We start from the raw sequence: 20,499 nt of genomic DNA on the forward strand, positions 1-20,499 counted from the left end.
CCCTGTCCTGGGCCGGCGCGCGCGCGTGTGCCTGCACTCGCGTGTGCGCGCCTCCGCCAGCCGCTACCAAGAGTGGGGTATGTTTGTCTTAAAAATTAAACCGCGCGTCGTAGGTCACAAAATACAGTCTTATTCAGGGTCTCTAGAGAAGCAGAATTCCTATAACGCGCGTTTCTTCTCTTTTTGCCTTTCCGTCGGGATGCGGGGGTCTCCGGCGGCGCGGGACGGAAGTCAAGGTGCCACCGCGCCTCCAGCAGTCGGCGTGCGGGGCGCACTCCTGACCCTCGGCCGGGCGCCGCGGGAGCCCTGGCCGGAAGCGATGGGTGGGAGGGGGCCTGAGAAGACCCTATTTCTCCTCCAGGCAGGCAAGGCTCAGCTGGAAACTGGTTTCACCTACATTTTTGTTGTTGCTCGTGAAATCAACGGACGCCCCGCGGGACTTCTCCCTTGCTTCCTGAGGGGCAAAGGGCGTGGCGCAGCGCATCTCAGGTCAAGGGGCTTCAGATTTCAGAAGCGCTGTGTTCTAGACTCGGCTGCACTGCGTTGGGAGAAGAACCTAGGGGCCCAGGAGGACGGAGTTTGCGGGGCGTGAGCAAGCCGCGGGAGGCTTCGCGGGCTAGCAGGGCGTGAGTGCGCGCGCCTGGAGCGCGCAGGAGCGCCGGGCCGGAGCCGGCCGTCCCCTCCAAGCTGCCCCGGCCCGCAGCTCCGCTCAGCTCACGCCAATCTGTCTGGAGAGAGGCTTTCGCAGTAGAGCTTGACCAGTGTTGTGTCCGGGCGGCCGCGCCAGACCGGACCCACCAACCTCAGTGTTGGAGAATCGTTCGCTCCACAGTCAGGAGAAGACCTCTCCTGGCCTAGACGGTCGCCTCCCACGCAGTGCAACAGGGGTATCCAGGGCAGGGTTGCGCAGCAGTGAGCGCGCAGTACCCAACCCAAGACAAGCTGACGTCCCCTCGGCCTTTGGGTGCGCCTCAAAGTGTTCCAAGAGTTGTATCACGGGTCTCCGGAGCAGGTTCATAGTGTCTAGAGGAAAGGGGAAACCTTCCTTCTACAGGATCCTGGCCTCCAAGATTCAGGTCTGAAGAGACCTTGAGTCACTCTGCTATCCAAGGTGTGCAAGTTTGCTGGCTTAGTTCCCCCTCTGCTGTCCCCTGGGAGAAGGCTCCAGTTTGCCTCACTTCTCCTCTTCTGCCCTCTGGACAATTCGCTGGGCCAGGATCCCTTTGTCCAGGTGGGAGCTGGGAGCAAGAATGCTGCAGCCTCGTTCATCCTCATGGAGATGCCAGGATCCTGAACGCAGTCGAAGCTCCTCTGCCCCGTGGAGCCCAGACCTTGGGTGTTTCCTGAAGGTGACAACAGTAGCCCTAGAGGTGCTGGCAGGACTGAAAGGACAGAGAGCTGATGGGCTTTCTGTACCCGTTTGTGTGGGGCTGAGCATCTGCCCCACCGCTCAGGAGCGAGCTCTGAACTCAGAGGAGGCTGAGATCCTATCCTGGGAGGCACCCAGAGCCCAGTGCACCTGTCCCTTGGGTGTGTGTGTGTCTGTGTGTACGTACAGACCAGCAAGGAGTCCAACTTTTATGGAACACTTGCTGGCCATTCAGCCTGGAGCTGGGGGAAGGGGGAGCACTTCCTGTCGGCAACCCCTGGCCTCAGCCCCTCCTGGGGAGAGGTGAAAGAAGGCAGCTACAAAGGTGTTCTTTTTATTTAAAATGCTTGTCATCCTTTGAGAGCCAGGAATAGGAGCAGGGAGCAACTCCTAGCCAATCTCTCAAAAAGCTTAGGACAGCAATTCTGGGGGCATCCCTGCACTCCCCATGGGCTCCCTGCAAAGGCTGAGCAGGTATCCTCTGGAGTAACAAGGACCTCCCAAACTCCGGCAGCCCTCCCCTCCACCCACCAGCCTCCAGCCTTCTGCAGACTTCCTGCATGTGCCGGGAAGGAGGAATCCTAGCAGTTTGCATCTTTATGGGAAGTTGCAAATCTCCCTGGGTACAGAACTTGCAACCCAAGTTTTGTAAGAAAGAGTGGCCATGGCTGAGATTCAACTTGGGGAGCTGAGTGCCCTGCCCTGCATGTACCTGACAGACGATGAACAAAACCTGTGTAGAACGGATGAATGAATGATTGCATGCATGAGTGAACGGAGGACTCCTTTGCTGGGCTTCCCTGGAGACTGTTCCCAACGTTCTGGCTTTTTGCTGGAGTTTAACAACTTTCCCTTCATGAAACCTTCAACATTTCATCTCTGGCAAGAAGGGCAGGGTGTGCTTGGGTTGTTTTTACTTATTTATTTTGTAAAATGGTTCTTGCAGAGCAGCACCAACATCCAACAACCACCAAACTTGATCCCATTTAAGGAGGAGGGGAAGGTTTGGCTCAAAAACGTGACAACCTGGGAGGATGTCCTGGGTTTATCCAAGGATGGTCCTCTCCTACGGGCCCTGCTGCTGGGTCTCCTGCTCCCGGACTGGGTGGTTCGGTGGCTGTTCGGTAGGAAGGCAACCCGCCCTCTTTGTGCGGGAACCTGCTGTCTTCGAAAGGGCCCCTGAGCCCAGCTCCCCTCCTGGCCCAGCCCTTCCAGTGCGCACGTGGGTCTGAAAAGCGCACTGACTTCCATCCAAAGGGGCTAATTACATTACTCACGGTAAATAGCCGCCCCGCTGTCAGGTGGGGCCGCCCAAGTGAGGAGGGGGCTGTCTCCAGCTTAGTTCACTCCATTGGCTTCATTTTTGTGTGAAATTGTGTTTTATGAGCTGTATTCTGGCACCCGGAGGACCTTAACAGCGTCCAGTCTGCAAATAACATTATTTTTGACCCTGAGAAAAAAGGAGGGGAAGCAGCGGAGGCTTGGGTTTCCTGGAAGAGGCGGCTGGAGCGGAGCAGCAGGCGAGGCTTTGGGGCGGGAAGTCGGGCGGCTGCGCCCGGACGGCCTCCCCGCTTGCGGCGCTCCGGCGTCTCCTCCCCACCTCGCTCCCCTCGCTTCCCTTTTTCTTTCCTTCCTTTCCGCTCCCTCCTTTCCTCCTCGGGCAACTCCGGAGATTTTGGCCGCCGCGCCTCGTCGGGCTCCCCCGGGCGGAGGGGAGCGGGTCTGCGGCCGTGCCGCCTCGCCGGAGAGCATCCAGGACCAGCCAGGACCTGAGCCCCGCTATTCCCGGGAAAGCGTGCGGGGAGGCGCGGGGAGCAGCCAGGCGAACTCCCGTCTCGGGTTCAGGCGGGGTTGGCTCCCTCCGCTGCGCCGCGCTCCGGGACCCCGGGGGGCGTCGGGCCGTTTGAATGAATCCACAATATCAGGGTATTGTAGACACTTTAATGGGGCCGGGGAGGGGCTGCCGCTCGCGGGAATAGAGGGCGACAGAACAATCCCAGCTCTTGTGAGGAGAGGGTCTGCCGTGGGGCTCGTCAGTTCTCACCTTCCTCGCCTCCTCGGCCAGGAGCCCGTTTCACGCGCCGCGCAGTATGCAGTGCGCCCCGCGGTGCGGGAACAGCTCCCGGGAGCCCACGCGCGCGAGTTCCCAATGGGACACTAGGATCCCCAGCACTTTGCGCCAAAACCTGAACTGGGTCAGAGGGGGAAACCCCCCCCCCCAAGGTCAAGGTCCAGTTGCATACCCACGTCTCCAAGTCCACGTTCTGTTCCCTACCCTCTAACTTTTCAAAGAAAGTCTTTTATTTTTTTTCCCCCCTTTCCCTAAACCAACCTCCCGACACGCGGCTTCGGATGACTCTGCAGCGCCTGGTAGGGTCTGGGGTCCTCCGGAGGGTGAGGGGAGGGGGGAGGCGAGGAAATGAACTGTCAGACAGCTGCTTTTGACAAGCGACCGGGGAAGAGGTGGGGAAGACGGGAGCCGGCATTATCTCCCACTGCACGGCGGAGCTTGAATGCCAGCCCTGGGTTTGTGTATCTGGGGTGGTGGTCCGGAGGGCTGGGGCTACGGGGGTCTATAAGGGGGAAAACCCAAAGTTTGGGGCCGCTAATTCCGCGTGCCTGAGCCGGGGTCTGAGCTTGAACTTGGATCAAACAGGCCTCGTGGGCAGGGCGGGGACAGTAAGGGTTCCTTTCCCCTCTTTCAAACACGGCTGCTCTGGGAACTCTTGCAAGGGCGTGTGGTGGTGGTGGTGGTGGTGGTGTGTGTGTGTGTGTGTGCGCGCGCGCGCGCGCTCCTTGCGAGGAAGTAAATGCGCCCCCCCCCCGTCTCTCCCCCACCCCTTTGTAATGTTTGTCCCCGCTTGCCCATCACCAGGGGGTTGAGAGGAGTATGACAGGTCTTTGTTGTCTGGATAAAAATCCGTGGCAGCTCCAGGGAGAGAACTCCTCCTACTAAATTATCAAAAATGGGCTGGCTTTAGTCTCTTAACAAATTGGACACAGCTCGGGCAGGAGCAGTCCCCAACCCAACCTACCGGCACTGGGAACTTTTCACGCAGCCAGGGACCGCTGAAAATAGCGCTTCTTCCTCTCTCTTTGTATTCAAAACTATTTTCTCTCCGCACCAGATTTTGTTTTCACCCCCCCCCCCCGCAGTTGTTTCCCATTAGTAACTCGATCTCCGCGAGCAGTGAGATTCGCTCTCTTCGCCTGCTTTCCCCGCCGCCCGTGTTTGTTTGTTTTCTGCACATCTCCTTCTGGGAGCTGGGGTCTTTCCCCCACCAAGCAGACCGGTTTCCACTCCGTCTGCCTCTTTCTTCTGCCCTCGCTCCCTCGTGCTCTCCTCGGTCCCCGAGCGCCTCTGCGCTCCTCCCGCGCGCGCGCGCGCGCAGCCCTCGGCGGTCCCGGCTGCTGCTGCTTCCCTCGGATGAGCTGAGAGCCGCGGGCGAGTGTATATGGAAATAGTGGGCTGCCGAGCAGAAGACAACTCGTGTCCTTTCCGCCCCCCAGCCATGCTCTTCCACGGGATCTCCGGAGGCCACATCCAAGGCATCATGGAGGAGATGGAACGCAGATCCAAGACCGAGGCACGCCTGGCCAAAGGCGCCCAGCTCAACGGCCGCGACGCGGTAAGCACGGGCCCCGCCGCCCCTGCGCACCGCGCGCTCAGCCGAGCGTCGGCGCCGTGGCCCGCCGCAGAGGGGCATGGCGGCTTGCAGGGTCGTCCGTCCACTAGGGCTGGCGAGAGAATTTCTGCAGCCCGTCTGGGTCTGCGGAGCTAAGAAACGGCCGCCTTTCCATCTTGGAAAGTCTCCGCTTCCGAGGCCCCCTCCCCCTCGCCCCCAAGTTCTCTGCCCTCTGTCGCCCCGTTTCCCAAGCAAGGAGGACCAGCCGGGGGTGGGAGGAGGGAGGCGGGAGGCGTCCTCTCTGGCAGACCCCAGGTGCCCGTGTCCCGGCTGCGTGGGCCGCGACGCGCTTCCTCGCGAGGACCGCAGCCCCAAGCGCACGCTGGGCACGGGCGTAGGAGGACGGCGCGCCGTGGAGGCAGGCAGACGGGCGCAGCAGAGCCGGAGCCCAGGTGGCCTTAGCCTCGCGGCCCGACGACCGCACCTTGGAGCGGCCCCGGACGCGGCTGGGCCGCCTCCAGCTCTCTGAGTGCGCAGGGCTCTGCACCCCGAGATCCGAGATTTTTCAGGCTCCTGGGCGTCCTAGCTCAGTCCCCTTGGACTTCGTTCAGCCCCCTGGGCCGGGCGGGTGTCCTGTGTAGCGGGAAATCAAACAAAAAAAATGCGGAGGAGCGCGGCGCCCCGTCCAAAGCCAAAAACCTTTGTAGTCCCGAAACGAGGTAACCAACGAACGCTGCGCCTCCTATTCGTAATACTAAAAGTCGCATCCTCTTAAGAGCGCCCGTTGGTAAATCTAAGTGAGTCCCTTAACTACTTACGAGCCAGCCGGGAGGGCGAAGACCACTCAGGTCTCCGGAAATGAAGTCGGCCAAACAGAGCTGAGCAGACCTTTGGTCTCACGCCGGGAATTGCAGCTCAAACCCAGCCTGGAGGCTGCTCCAGGTTCTGGGTCCCGCCGGGTAAGCGAGGGCGGTGGATGTGTGTCCACGTTGGCAACAGTAATTCAGGGCAGGTCCCGGTCGGAGCAAAAAGCAAAGCCCGAGTTTTCCAGGCCTGCAAGAGTTTCCTCTGATAGTCCAACAAGCTTGCAGCTGGTTCCCCGGAGGAAGGCCCAGCGAATACGTTCTTTTTCTCTTTTGTGGTTATCCTGCTTAGAAACAAACAAACAAAAAGCAGAAACCCAAACCCGAGTTTCACGGAGGGTCTGGGTTCGGTCAAGGTGAAGCTGACCATCCAAGGTTTGTCAGTGGGGACCCAGGCGGGAAGTGGCACTTGGGCATTAAAGAGATGTTTGTTCTGGCCAAAGATCTCCTGATGTGATGGTGCCAGAGGGGACCGGACAGCGGCACTTCGCTGGGAGCAGCTACTTCACCCCCTCGCGGGAAACAGAACCAAGAGCTCTGAGAATTAGGGAACAGCACGATATAGCCACATATTGGTATATCTCCAGCCCGAACAATGGAGAACATAGGCAAATAACCTCTTCCTTTGTGTTTGACTTCAGTGTTGCTTATGAGTTTAGAGAAATAACAATTATAATATTGTTGGTTTGTTTCTGCGTAAAAAGCAGTCTGGACAAATCCAGATTTATTGTCCTCTTCTCCAATCATATTTTCCGTTATTTTATTTTCTACGAGTGGAAAGCCACAATTTTTTTTTAAGCTGGTAATTATCCTAATCCGGGAACACTCACCAAACAGTGGACAATTCGCGGCTGTTCTTTCCTAAGCCAAGCTCAGGATGGGCAGGGTGATTTTAGGTTCCTAGTCTGGGCAGACATCAAATGAAGGGAGTGGGCCTCAAAGGGAGAAACTGGCCAGCTTTCTCCTGGTGTCTGCCTCTGCTCTGTGCGCCCCCTCCCCATCCCAGCTGCTCCGCGTGCACCCCGGGGCTGGGCGGCCCCTGGGGTGAGAATCCCGGGTGGTACGGCCACGCCACGCGCTGGCTCAGCCGGACCGTATGCTTGCCTTCCAGGGCATGCCCCCGCTCAGCCCTGAGAAGCCCGCTCTGTGCGCCGGCTGCGGGGGCAAGATCTCCGACAGGTATTACCTGCTGGCTGTGGACAAGCAGTGGCACCTCAGGTGCCTCAAGTGCTGTGAATGTAAGCTGGCCCTGGAGTCCGAGCTCACCTGCTTCGCCAAGGACGGCAGCATTTACTGCAAGGAGGATTACTACAGGTACCCCCCACCCCCACCCCTGCACGCCCTCCTCACGCCAGCTCGGGACACCCTGCGCGCCATGTGCGAGAGCCCAGAGGCCCCTCGCGGTCCTCTGCTTTCGCCCCTTCGGGTTGCCAGTATCCTCCCAGACGCCGGGGAAGTCCACTGCGGGTATCTTCAAGTTGCAGCCCGAGGAAGGGCGCGGGGAGGAGCGGCAGCGGCCCCCAGGTCTGCCGCGCTCCTGGTGGGTGCCTTGCGCTGCGGGCACCTCGCCGTCGGTTGGCAGAGCCTGGGGCGATCGGGGAAGAGGAAGTGGAGGTATCGGTTCACGGAGACAAGAGCTTCTCTCTCTCTCTCTCTCTCTCTCTCTCTCTCTCTCTCTCTCTCTCTCTCTCTCTCGTTTTTTCCCCCGCTTACTACGAATTGGGCAAGCCCCGCGCCTTGGAGCTGAACCCCGGGGCGCGGGCAGCAGCAACCGCATTAGGATTCACGGGTGGTGGTGGCCGGCCTGATGCGGTCAGGTAGAACCGCAGCACAGGGCAACCGCAGCCGCGGGCGCGCTGATTGCTTCTCCCCGATTATGTGTCTGGGGTGGCAAAGGACAGGATCGTGTGCGGGTGACCCAGCTCCGCTCCCGGCCAAAGCACCAGAGGTGGCTGAAATCCAGAGCGACGGTTCTTCGGCAAAAGCTTGGGGCCGTGTCTGTCTGTCTGCGTTCAACAGCGCCCGCGGCACCTTCCTGCATCCAGGGAATATTTTGCAACTGATGAAGCGTGCTTGCCTGGCATGGCAGTTTAATATTCTTTCGCTAGCGTTTCGAGGAGGATAGCGCAGGCTTTGTGGTTTGCTTTAAACACACACGCACACAATCTTCACTTGACATGAAAGCAAACTGGGGCTTTTACCCAGCTCCTCCGACTTTATAAGGATTCCTTGTCTTGTTCACCAGGTCAGTGAACCCAGAGAAATAATGTCTAAGCGGGACCCCTACCCATCTCCCGGCGTCGTAGGCAGGCGGGAGAGATGGCCTACCTCGAATCACCCAGAGCCCTGACTTGTTTCTTTCCTTCCAGAAGGTTCTCTGTGCAGAGATGTGCCCGCTGCCACCTTGGCATCTCTGCCTCCGAGATGGTCATGCGCGCCCGAGACTCCGTCTACCACCTGAGCTGCTTCACCTGCTCCACCTGCAACAAGACTCTGACCACGGGCGACCATTTCGGCATGAAGGACAGCCTGGTGTACTGCCGCGCCCACTTCGAGACCCTCTTGCAAGGAGAGTACCCGCCGCAGCTGAGCTACACGGAGCTGGCGGCCAAGAGCGGCGGCTTGGCCCTTCCCTACTTCAACGGCACGGGCACGGTGCAGAAGGGGCGGCCCCGGAAGCGGAAGAGCCCCGCACTGGGAGTGGACATCGTCAATTACAACTCAGGTGGGCCCCTACCCGCGCTCGGGGAACTCCACAGAGCTCCCTCACTGGCCAAGGGCTAGTTTCCCACCGTGCCCCTGTGCGCGCCCCAACTCCTTCTCGCTCTGAGAGGAAGGGGAGGAGAAGGGAGAGGCAGCGCGCTGGGGATGTGGTGATTTCTCCCAAACAGGCAGAGCCAAATCCTGGTTGCCCATTAGTTAATGAGCCCATTAGTTTCTGGCTCCCAGTTGGAGCAAAACAGCCCCAGGGCAGTTCCTTTGTGGAAGCCAAATTATAGATCCTGGAGGAGGTTTTCCTAAATCCTAAAGGGGGAAAAAAAATCTTCAGAGCCCAACCCAGGTCTGTGTTAAGGGGCAGAGGCTGTGGTCCCCAGCCCGAAGTTAATCAGGAACACAGTTGGCAGGAGTGTTGAACCACCCCAGCCCTGATCTTGGCCATCAGCAGCTGCTCCGGGGGAGTCCCTCTGCACAGCTGAGCGGGCCTGTGCCTTCCCCAGGTCACCCCCAGCTCACTGCCTGCATGCTAGACCATCCGGATGTCCAGGACTTGGTGGCCTGACCAGTTCTCTAGGTCAGGCCCCCTGAGGACCGCGGCTTAGCCGAATCTGGGGCTGCTCCTTTGTCTTCCAGCAGCCTTCTCTGGTCATTGAAAACACGCAGGCAACGAGCCGAGTGCACAGCCTTTGCGCTTGTTTTTGGGGACATACCCAGCATTTATCAGTGACTCACACATACCAGTTTCCCACTGCATCCTGGGTGCGGATGGTCACGAACCTTGTGGAGTGTACTCTCCTTGGGAGCCCCAGCTGCTGCGAATAGGGGTCGCAGCAAGCCTTGGCTAACTTTTGGTGTGTCCCTGCAGACCTGAACTGCACCAGAGGTACCTGGAAATCTCAGCAAACAGGAAACTCAGGCCAGGGAAACCATTCCATTGGAAAGGATTTGGGGGACCTTGAGTTGTTAGCAGGAGCACTCAAGATACCCAACCAAACCATGGTCATCTCCAGAGCATGGATCTTGCCTCTTTTTCCCTTCCAGTCTCCAGAGCCCATTATATGGGTAACTGGAGAGGCACAGTGTCTAATAAGTGAGATGATTTGCCCAAGGTTGCAAGGCTGGTGGGAATATGGGAACTAAGAGGTGTGCTCTGAGGGTTTTCAGGGGTAGAAAAGGCAGGATGAGGGGTTCTCTCCTAGGCTTGTGTTTCTCTTTCTAACTGCAGAGGACAAATCAGTGCTGGGCAAGTCACCCCATGGTTGCAGAGAGAATGGGGGCTACAGTACTCAGCAACAACCACACTGTGCCTAGGGAACTCCTGCCAGGGTCGCTGGAGGAAGGGGAAGGGCCGGGCTGCTCTGTCCACACCCCACCAGGGCTGGCTGTGTGAGGGCGGTGGTGCAGCCCTGGGTTTTGGCGACCCTCTGCAGCAGCCAGCCCTCCTGCTCGCCCCTGCTGTGTTGGGCCAGGGGCTCTGGTTAGGGGCCACTGTGCCCAGCATGCTTATTTCATCTCCTTTGATGCGTGGTCCCCGGCGGGGCAGGCAGGGCACTAATTGTTCTTTATTAATAGAAGATGACATTGGAATCTTGAGCCATTTACCAAGGCCCTAATGCTCTAATTAGAGAGAGAGGGAGACACACACACACACACAGAGAGAGAGAGAGAGAGAGAGAGAGAGAGAGAGAGAGCGCCACTCAGACCTAAGTAGGGAGTCCTTTGGGAAAAGGGAATCTCTCAGCCCCAGTGACATCTTAGAAAGGTGAGGTTTCTAACCAAATGGCAGTGAGCCTGGCTTTTCCCTTGTTTACTTAATCTAATTAGCTAAATTTGCTTTTACCTGGGGTTTTATTTTATGTTGGAAAGATATTTAGAAACAGTAGAATATAACTTCTCAGAAGAAAACTGGAGTACAAATCTATTTCTTACAAAGAGCCACTTAGGTCTTCAGTTTGCAAATTAGTCTTGCTACAAGTTGTTGAGAAAGTTGGTGTGGCCCTCCCCAGGACAGAGGGAAAAGTTGCTGAGACCACTCCCCAGTGAAGAGCCTGTACAGCACACTGCCACTGACAGGTGGCAACTAGGTCCCTTCATTAACATCCACGCCCTCCTTTCTGGAGGTCTGAGTACACCGTAGATAGTTTTTTAAGATGAGAGGAAATCTAGAGGACTTGGATTCAAGATGCCTAACTAGAAATCAACCCACAGCTTTAAAGAAAAGGACTTAAGAATTCAATGCCAATTTGTTACAAAACTAGGAAAAGAAAAACCCTTTGGTAGATTAAAAACATGTTAAATGTAGAAAATAAACTGGACCCACAGTTTAAGTCATCCTTTTAGCCCTCTTTGGATTGTATGTTGCCATTTCTACTTAAATGTCAATGAATCTCCTAAGGGTAATGTTGATACTAGACAAAATGTAATTTGCATGGGGATACGTTTTTCAGAAACACGCACACAAAGCATGTTTGTAGATTCAGAGACTCTCAGAGAAGATGTGAAATTTGGCCAATGCTGGTTAGTGCTTGGCACAAGGCAAATGCTTTTTAATGAGAATGTTCCTAATTTACTTTATACCTCTTTGTGCAAATTAATCAGGCAGATGTTTTAGAAAGAGACATGGAAAGTTTCTCTGGAATGCTGGACTGAAATAAAACCCTTCGGGGGGAGAAGAAAATGCTAGAATGGGTTAGGCACTACCTATCTGGGTAACTTAGCATTAACCGAGGAACTAAATTTTTGGGACTTCTCAGAATCTTCTTTCCTTGGGGTCCCTTTTCCTTTGCAAACTTCTAAGGTTCCTGTTGGTTGTTAAATTAGCCTGGCACTGACCCCTAGTGGTCTCCCAGGGATCAGTTAATTCTCAGAAGCTTACACACCTTCACAACAGAAACTCACTTTGAGAGAGGGGACTGCGGCAAATACAATTTATATAAAATAAATAAAATATATAGATAGTCTCATTGACGTGAGCTGTGTCCTTACAAGTGTGTGTTTCAAACAGTTTCAAGAGAGTTATCATCTTGTCTCATATTTTGGGGGATAGGAGGAGCCTCTAGAATTTCAGAAATAAATTATGGAGAAACACAATCATTTGTAAGCTTACATAATGCATTTGTACTTCAACATAAATAATTCAGGATACTGCAGCGAGTTACTCAGTAGAAGAAATATATTTCTCTATTAAGGTTGCATAATGTAAATAACAGTCAAAGGAAAGTCATAGAGAGTAGTATCTGTTTAATAAAGCCCTTCTATGTTCTTACACACCCAATTGTGTATTCTATGTGGAAACAGCCCTGTATGATGTGATGCACTCAACTGCTTGGGTGAGTTTTAAAATCAACAATAATGGATAGAATACATGTTCAGGGAGGCAATTACATCGTGTTACTACAATTATTTTTCATAAACTTCATTTCAAAGATGCACGATTTTATGGTTAGGTTGAGAGTCATATTCATTTCTGAGTCTTATCATGGGGGGTAGGATTCTGAGGGCATTATTTAAACACTAAGTGAAATCCTTTGTCCCAAGTATAATACTCAATTTGATGTATTGTTCAGGAAAGTTGCATGTTATACACATACAATGGGAATGAAATGTTAGTTGAAAAAGCTTCCTGTGACTAGCATGTGTTTCTCTGACCGTTTTGTTGTGGTTGCATTTATAATTTAGATGTGAAATGGAGCTCAGTTTACAGGAGATAAGTGCAGTGTTGTGGTGGGTCGTGAGGTGCTGTTTTTATCCATTTGAGGGTATGGAAGTGCAATTCTGTAGAGTATTTGAACTTGCCATCTGCCCACTGGGTTGAAATAGGATGAAATGTAAGTATCTCTGGGTGTAGCTTGCCATTTCTGGTGGGTTTACAAAGCCTGTGTTCAACATCTGAATGTGTATGCCTGACTTGGCTTCTCTTTAGAGATGATTTGATTTTGAACCAATAATTGTTTGTAATTTTATCGATGAACAAATGGTTCAAAATCTTGACTGGAGACTGTGGAGCTCCTGGTCCTGTGTTTGACTCAGGGGATCTCAAGGTGAGTAAGATACATGCTTTCCCCTTGGCTAAGTCCACCTGCTCCCTTGCCAGGTGTATCTTTCAACTTGTGTATCTTACAGAAATACAAACCAAGGAGACCTTAGTTCATGCTTAGTTTCATTACATTGGGGAGAATTTATTGTTAAATGAATTTTGTGACCTCTTATAAAACTTTTTGTGGTTCTGTACATACACGACTTACTGAATGTATATGTGTATTTGCTGGATATTTTTAAAATGATAACTTCAACCACTGCATAGCAAGCAGATAACATTTAATTAAACAGGATGGAAGAGGCAAATTAAGAAATGTCTCATTTTTCTCAAGATTCAGTTTTCTTTCCCCACTGTGTGGCCTGATCAGGCTGATTTTAGATAATGCACTATAATGCAGGGTGATCAGATATGAATATAAGTCAGATAAATATCTGAAGTAAGGATTTCAAGAAAAAAATGCCACGTACTTTAATTGGTGAGGTTGGCTGAATCAGTAAATAGTACAAGGTTTTCACTTTGTAATCACATTTCCTATGCAGAGCCAGCAGGTTATTGGAAATGACCTTTTTAAATGTGCAGCTTTATTTCCTGGGGAGAAGGACTTTCTAGCTGGTTTCAAAGGCTGACTTGTTTTCCTCTTGGTGCCAAGGAGGGCTTTGCCAGGGGAGAGAAGATGCCACTCTCTGTCTGCCAGGCCAGCTAGCGGTACACACACACACACACACACCCCACTCACACACATCCAGAGCAACAGGGCCTGGGGTTGAGCCTAGGTATCAGCACTGTTGGTGCCTGTGAGCTGGGAGCTGTGGGAAGAGTGAAGAGAAGTCTGAGCTCATGTTCCTTCAGGACATGTAGAAGAATAACTCTAAGGAAAACTGTTCTCTTCCTGGTACATCTCTCTGTTAACCAGTGCTGGTTAAGGGCCCGCAAAAATAGTATTCTTATGATTACATCAGACATGTGTGTTCCATGTCCTGTTCCAGACAGGTTCTAACTCCTTTCCTGATGGAGAGGCCTCTAGGAGTATGAGAAAAGGCTAGGAATTGGAATGGACAGAGATTTTTTTTTCTTAGTTGATGGTCTCTCAGAAACTTCTAGACTTGAGAGAGCCGAAATACTTACTTGCCATATAGCTCATGACAAGAAGCAGTGCTTTTAACGGATTTTGTCTCCTCTCACAAAATAAGGCAAGATGTAGGGTCTCAAAAACCTCTGTGAGTCCGGCATGGGGTGCTGACACACATGAACTCATTATGAGAGGGGCTTCTTCGGTTCACTCTTGGAGGTCTCTCCCATGCCCACTGCCACCCCGGAGGGTTTAATTCACCTCCCCAAGTGTTATAGAAAAAGAGGCTTTATGTAACATGCTTCCATTGCTTAGACCTTGGTCGTGTGCACGTTCACAGACTCCTTTGGCTGGCTTTAGCCATGCACTTCCTTCTGTCAGTCTAGATACCTCTCATGATTGGGTTGACAGCCACTGTCACCGTCACTTTGTTGTCATGGCAGCCTGTGAGTTTCCACTGAGCAATTGTGTGTTGACTGTTGCCGCGACAGGTTGTAACGAGAATGAGGCAGACCACCTGGACCGGGACCAGCAGCCTTACCCGCCCTCTCAGAAGACCAAGCGCATGAGGACCTCCTTTAAGCACCACCAGCTCCGCACCATGAAATCCTACTTTGCCATCAACCACAACCCGGACGCCAAGGACCTCAAGCAGCTTGCCCAGAAAACAGGCCTCACCAAAAGAGTCTTGCAGGTAAGACACCTCCATCATTGGCTGTACACACACGGCCCCCTCTTCCCTGGTCAGATGAGATTTCCTGTACTGCTTCTTCCTAGTTTCTAGCCGTTATCTCCCTATAGGGTGCACAGGCACTTCCTGGAAGATGCTTAAAGAGAGACCCACGATGTGTTTTGTTGTTTTGTTTTGTTTTGTTTTTTGAAACACAGCCACCTTCTCTGTACACATGGGGAGGTGGGTTCCCCCACAGCCAGCACAGCTTGGCTCACTGTTGTGCAAATGCGAGTGGTGGTCTTTGCACAGCTGTGGCTGTGGCGATTCCTGTTCACTTTAGGCTCAGTGCACACACTGCTGAGGGACCTGCTGGCACGGATTACTTCCGCAAGTTCTTAGCAGCCTCACTCAACATACTGTGGACTTCCAAATTCAGGCAGATCTTTTTTTCCCTAAGTCCCCCCAAAAGCCAAAAATATGGTTAGTGTCTCAGCCACCAAGGAGAGTAAGTATTTCTCTTTCTTCACAAACCCTAGATAGACACTGGATCCTGGGAGTGACTGTTGCTGTCCAGTTGTTCCTCTAAACTCCTCAGACGAGCAAAATGCAACTAAGGCAGGTGCAGCGCATTGTCTGAGGCAGCCGTGACCTCCCTCAGCACTCCTTGACAAATGGCAGGTGTTTCTGCCTGCCCTGGCTGTTTGGGACAGGGCTGTTCATTCGGTATGAGTGACTTACTTCCTGGTGCTTTCCTGGCCCTGCCCCTCCCCCAGTCTCCAGGAGACCAGGTGAGGAATCAGAGCACCTTCTCCCCTCTTCTCCCCCTGTGCCTCCCTCTCCCCTGTACGTCCACTTCAGGATCAACAGAACCAAGTGGCACTTGTCAGTCCTGGGGGGGACAGTGCAGTTGACAATCAACCTGTAGTATTACTGAAGTTACTGTGTTTTAACAGAAAGGGGAAAAAAAGTCCTTTTGCTCCCAAGAAAAGGAAAGCATTTATAGTTAAATGGAAACACATATTAAAAAAAAACAAAACACTTTAAAACAAGGGAGAGAGAAAAAAAAGAAATACAACAATCAACATCGGTAAAGAAATCAATTGGGATTGGTTTGCAGGTTTGGTTCCAAAACGCACGAGCCAAATTCAGAAGGAACCTTTTGCGGCAGGAGAATGGGGGTGTTGATAAAGCTGATGGCCCGTCGCTTCCGGCCCCGCCCTCAGCAGACTGCGGCGCTGTCACTCCACCCGGCACTGCGACCACTTTAACAGACCTGACCAATCCCACTATCACTGTAGTGACCTCCGTGACCTCTAACATGGACAGCCACGAGTCTGGAAGCCCCTCACAAACTACCTTAACGAACCTTTTCTAACATTGGTTTTTTTTTTTATTTTTTCATTCTTCCTCTTCTTTTTATTACTATTCTAATTATTATTACTTTATTATTTACAAGACTTTTTTTTCCCTCCTTCTTCTAACCCACAAGATATTTGGGGAATAAAAATAACAGCTTGATGTGTAGCATCTGCAGCCACTTGGCAAATGAGTTTACAGTACTGTCTCCTTTAAGTGAACCATATTTTGTCTACAAAGTGTATTTGGAATATATTTTTTTCTTTGATTCATTAGGTCTTTCAGTAGGTAAGGGGAGTTTTCGAATCATTCTAAGAAGTGCCTCTTAAAATTATATGTTTCTTATTTCCAGAATCTCAAAGAAAAAAAAATGAGGATGGTATTATGATGGGCAAATAATCATACTCCTGCATCAATGATTAGGGTTATTCTGAGTCAAAGAATGAAATTTCACTTCTGAAATTTGCAGTTGTATATGTGATTGTGGAATTTTGAAAACTTCACATTTTAAAAAATTTTACAACTGAAAAATTGTGTTCAATATTCCTATTTCTTACCTGAACTGTTAATTGAAATGAGGACTATGATTAAACCAAATCATCACCTGTAGCAATTTTAAGTCGTAATTAGGTGGGAATCTACTCCAGGAATGTGACTTTTCCTTCTCTTTTCAACATGTAAAAATTACTTAAACACCCTGTGTTTCCATGGAAATTTCACATTGGATTTGAAATTCTATGCTTTTAACTTCATAAAGCTAAAAAGAACAAACAAAACAAAACAAAACAAAATTCCAAAAAACTCAGAAACCAATCCTTCTAAATTACTTTTTTTCTGGGGGAAATGGAAATAAGCAAAACATAATTTTTTAAGAAGTCAAAATTGGTATAATTTAATCAAGAGCTCTATTAATTGGTTTCAGCTGTACCATAATATTGTCTCTGGCATTTTATATAAATAATGTTTAAAGAATCCAACTTGGTAGACTAACATCAACAATAAGAAATTTTTGGTTTTGTTTCACTTTATTTTATTTGGGCACTGGTTGACTTATGTGTTGAGAAAAACTTTTCCTACATTAGGTATTGGAAGTTATTTATCCTGAAGCAGATAAACTCAAAAGCCTAGTGGATGCTGATCTGAATATATTTCCTAGTTTACAGTAGCATTTTTTCTTTTCTTTTAATTTAAGCTAAAATCTTATTGGTCTGGGCAGTGGTGAATGTTCATCTATATGCTTCTGTTGTAGTTAAATACCAATTAGATGTGGATTTCCTAAAAAAAAAAAAAAATTTAAAAAGAAGTCAAGATATACGTCTTGCTTTAGTGGATTGTTAAGAATAACTTTGCACATAGTATCCACTTTTTGGACCCCTTAAATCTCCTCCGGTGGTCTAAGTGGCTATTTAACAGATTTTCAAGGTGTCCTTCTGGTTGTATAAATGTGTGGTTACATATTGACAGTTCACTGCCCACATTAAAGTGCATTATTGTAACTTTTGCTCAGGGTCTTTAGAAAATTAGCACAGAAAGTAGCTTATTTTTTAAAAAAAAGATGATGGAAGAGATGTTAACACTGTAACAGAAGAAGGGTGTGATTGCCATTATATATTTAGCAAGTGTGGTTATCATCTTCTATGGAGCTTAAATCTTGACTTTTCATATTTCTATTACATTTTGGGCATTTACCACTAACCAGACCAAACAACCTTGGTAAAGCTGAGATCTTATTAATACACTTTTACAGGTAAAATATTGATACTTATAAATTTTGTTCTTTGACAGAACAATATATGGTACTATAGATCTACTTTATTAAGTAGACTGATTATAACTCAGTTCTCCTATGTGCCTTATGATATAACTTGGAAGTAAGTTTGTGAAAAATCAGGATATATGTGTTGTTTGTTAAATTAACTGTTTTAAGCCCTTTTGACACCTCACTAGTTTTGTACTGTTTTACCTCTTATTTCTGAAACTCTTTTTATGGTGTATCCTGTTAGAGGGGGCAAACATGTCATAGAAAGCAGTTGTGCACTCTTTCAAATATAGTGGATAAATTCAATAATCTTATATATTGAGCTTCGTGTTTATAGTACAGTAAGTGGTCTAGCAAAATTGTCCATGTTTCTTTGTTAATTGATAAATGCATTGTATAGAAACTATTTCCCCTAAATATTTATGGACCAAACAATTGTGATATATCCTATTAAATTTGTGTGAATAAACCATTTTGAATCTAAGGAGTTTTATTTCCCATCAGTTTTATTTAAATTTTACCTGTACTAGTGTGTTTCCAATGTCTGTTTGTAAAACCTATTAAAATGGTGGAACAAGGTTATTTTAAATATTCAAACATACAAATAGTTTTTAAATGTCCGAACTTCTGATTCATATTAAATGCACACACCGTTGCCTATGCAGTGTAATTCAACCTAGAAGTACCTTGAAATATATTTGCTGATAATAAACGTAATGCCCCACTGATTTGACTCAGTCCCATCTTTAGAATAAAAAATAAATTAGCAGAGAAAGTAGTTGCATGAAAAGAAAGCTTAAATATGATTAAGATTTAATGCCAGGTCTATTGAGCACAAATGGATATTTGTAAATCTAAATAGAATTGCAGACCCCTGAAAGCCAAGTTGCTCTGTAGTTAATAAATTGTCACTATGATTTTTTTCAGGGAGAACAAATCTTGGGGCATTACAGCCAAACATCCCGACGTTTGAAAATTCCCTAAAGTATTAAAAGAAGGGGAAAAGTTTGATCGGAAATCCACTGCAGTGAAGACAAAGACACTATTAGGTTATGATAATCATACATTTAAAAATTTATTGAGCCAAAAAGAGAGAGAGAGAGACAGAGACTTAAGTGTCATTTACTGAATGTTAACAAAACTTCTGTTCTTTACGGTGTCTAACACAAAATGAAGGCTTAAAATCATGTGGCTTAAAATGAAACCAGATAAACCAGGTGCAAACCAGAGCAACCTGGCAGTAATATGCCCACCCCATATTTGAAGAAAATTATTATTGAAAAAAATCCCACACATTTGTCAAGCACAAATAATTGTAAAATAAAGTCCAAAAGACATTCATTTCACTTGCTTGCTAATGTGTATCAGTCCTCTCTGTTCATGGCATTTTACAATTGTAAATTCAAGGAAGAGCTACCACTCATTTAAGAGTCTAGGGATCAGACCCCAGTAACTTTAGTATTATTGTTTATTACTTCCTTTTAAAACAGAAATCTGTGCATGCACCCTTAGATCTGTCACCTCTAGTGTACATCTCTGTATGATGACTTATCTTTGCTGTTTCTTGTATGATAAATAGCTTTCATTAATAAACATTTTATTTGGTGCAAACATAGTTAACTTTATGTTAAACATAAATTAATTTTGAACACTGGCCTTAAGAGGCAGCCCAGCACACTTACAACTTGTTATGTATTTAGGACAAACTCCAAACAATATAATGAGGTTACATTCTGGCAGTCTAGGATAAAATTATTTATTTGGTTCTTAACTTTTCATGACTCATTTTCTTTTGTTTCATTCCATTGACATGTACATTAAAAATAAAGAAACAAAGTAAACTGAAATTGTGATGAAAATAAACCTCAGAATAAGCTGTTGTGTAAAATTCCAGCAACCTTTTCAAATTATTAGAGTAACATTTATAGATCCTCTGAGTTTACATGTTTGCTATGCAATGAGTGAGTTTATTGAAGTATACAAATATATACTGAGCTATGAAGAGATCCAGTCTTGGCATAGTTCATGGGTCCATAATGCAAACAAAAGAGCAAGTGAAAGCAAAAGAAGTATTTAGGAATGAGGTTTTTTAATTATTAAAGGGACTATTTGAAGAAAGAATTTTTTTTTATTCCTAGTTAGCTTTATATCCAAAGCATATGTTAAACAAATTAACATATAAAATACTTTCCAGAAAATTTTTCATAACGATGAAATTTTTATTATATACAAATGAACCGTATGTAAATGATGTAACTTTTATGAGTGACAGACATTAAATATTTCACTTACGCGTATTCTCAGAATTTTGAATGTTCTCTTAAATTCTTTCACTTCCTAAATGCTTAAGAAAGAAATTTTAAAGAGAGAGCGACTTACTAACAAAAAAAGCAATTGCACGTGACAAGTAGACCATTGGAAAACATGTTGGTCTTGTCAGTAACTTGATGTTTATGCCTCATTGAAACCTCCTCTATGGCCATCGCAGTTTAAATAGATTTTCCAATACTTTTCTAGCCAGTTGATTCCGATCTGTATCCTACAGCCTTGCCCTCTTGCCTTGTTCTGTCACCTATGGCAGTTTCATTTAGAAACACTTTGGAACCTCGCCTGGTTTTACAGACCTTTAAATATTTGTCTGGTATGTGAAATGCGGGAAGAGACCAAAGAGGGAAAGAACATAACTGAAATTAGACATCTGAAAAAAATGATACAAATTTGAAACAGGCACTTTTTTTTTTTTTTGGTTAAAAAAAAGAAAGGAAGGGAGCACTAATTATGTGAGTGGGAAGAGAAAAAAGTACGAAGTGGAGCGGGGCAGGCCAGCATGCTTTTCCCTGAGCCTGGGCAACTGCACACGTGTTGTTTGGCATGGCCTAGAAGAATGCAGGAAGCAGGGCACCAGACTTTCTTAGCTGCTACCTCCCTCTGCCTAGGCTCGTCTAACTCGTGGCAAATTGATCTTGGACAGGAAAAGCTTTCCTGAGAGTGCCTGTGAGCTTTGGTTAAATAGCCATCTTCATGTGG

The 20,499-nt window shown here is 48.5% G+C and overlaps 1 protein-coding gene across 2 annotated transcripts; it reads left to right on the forward strand.

Moving 5' to 3' along the window:
- The first annotated feature begins 4,800 nt into the window (after positions 1-4,800).
- LHX9 (LIM homeobox 9) lies at positions 4,801-18,972 on the forward strand. Of its 2 annotated transcripts, none has more exons than XM_062211240.1 (5): positions 4,801-4,998; positions 6,970-7,172; positions 8,228-8,583; positions 14,176-14,378; positions 18,400-18,972. In XM_062211240.1, exons 1-5 carry the CDS (start codon positions 4,825-4,827, stop codon positions 18,454-18,456), a joined length of 993 nt encoding a protein of 330 aa, XP_062067224.1. In that variant the 5' UTR covers positions 4,801-4,824; the 3' UTR covers positions 18,457-18,972. The 2 variants fall into 2 exon arrangements, with proteins under 2 accessions (XP_062067224.1, XP_062067223.1); XM_062211239.1 differs by lacking the exon at positions 18,400-18,972 and adding an exon at positions 15,475-15,732.
- Positions 18,973-20,499: the final 1,527 nt, after the last annotated feature.

This window comes from Lepus europaeus, chromosome 14, assembly GCF_033115175.1.
Source record: "Lepus europaeus isolate LE1 chromosome 14, mLepTim1.pri, whole genome shotgun sequence".
Taxonomy (NCBI): Eukaryota; Metazoa; Chordata; class Mammalia; order Lagomorpha; family Leporidae; genus Lepus; species Lepus europaeus.

Coding starts and splice junctions, on each gene's coding strand:
- LHX9 (XM_062211239.1), top strand. CDS start 4,825: ATGGAAATAGTGGGCTGCCGAGCAGAAGACAACTCGTGTCCTTTCCGC. Junction 7,173..8,227: donor TGCAAGGAGGATTACTACAG/GTACCCCCCACC, acceptor CTTTCCTTCCAG/AAGGTTCTCTGTGCAGAGAT. Junction 14,379..15,474: donor TCACCAAAAGAGTCTTGCAG/GTAAGACACCTC, acceptor ATTGGTTTGCAG/GTTTGGTTCCAAAACGCACG.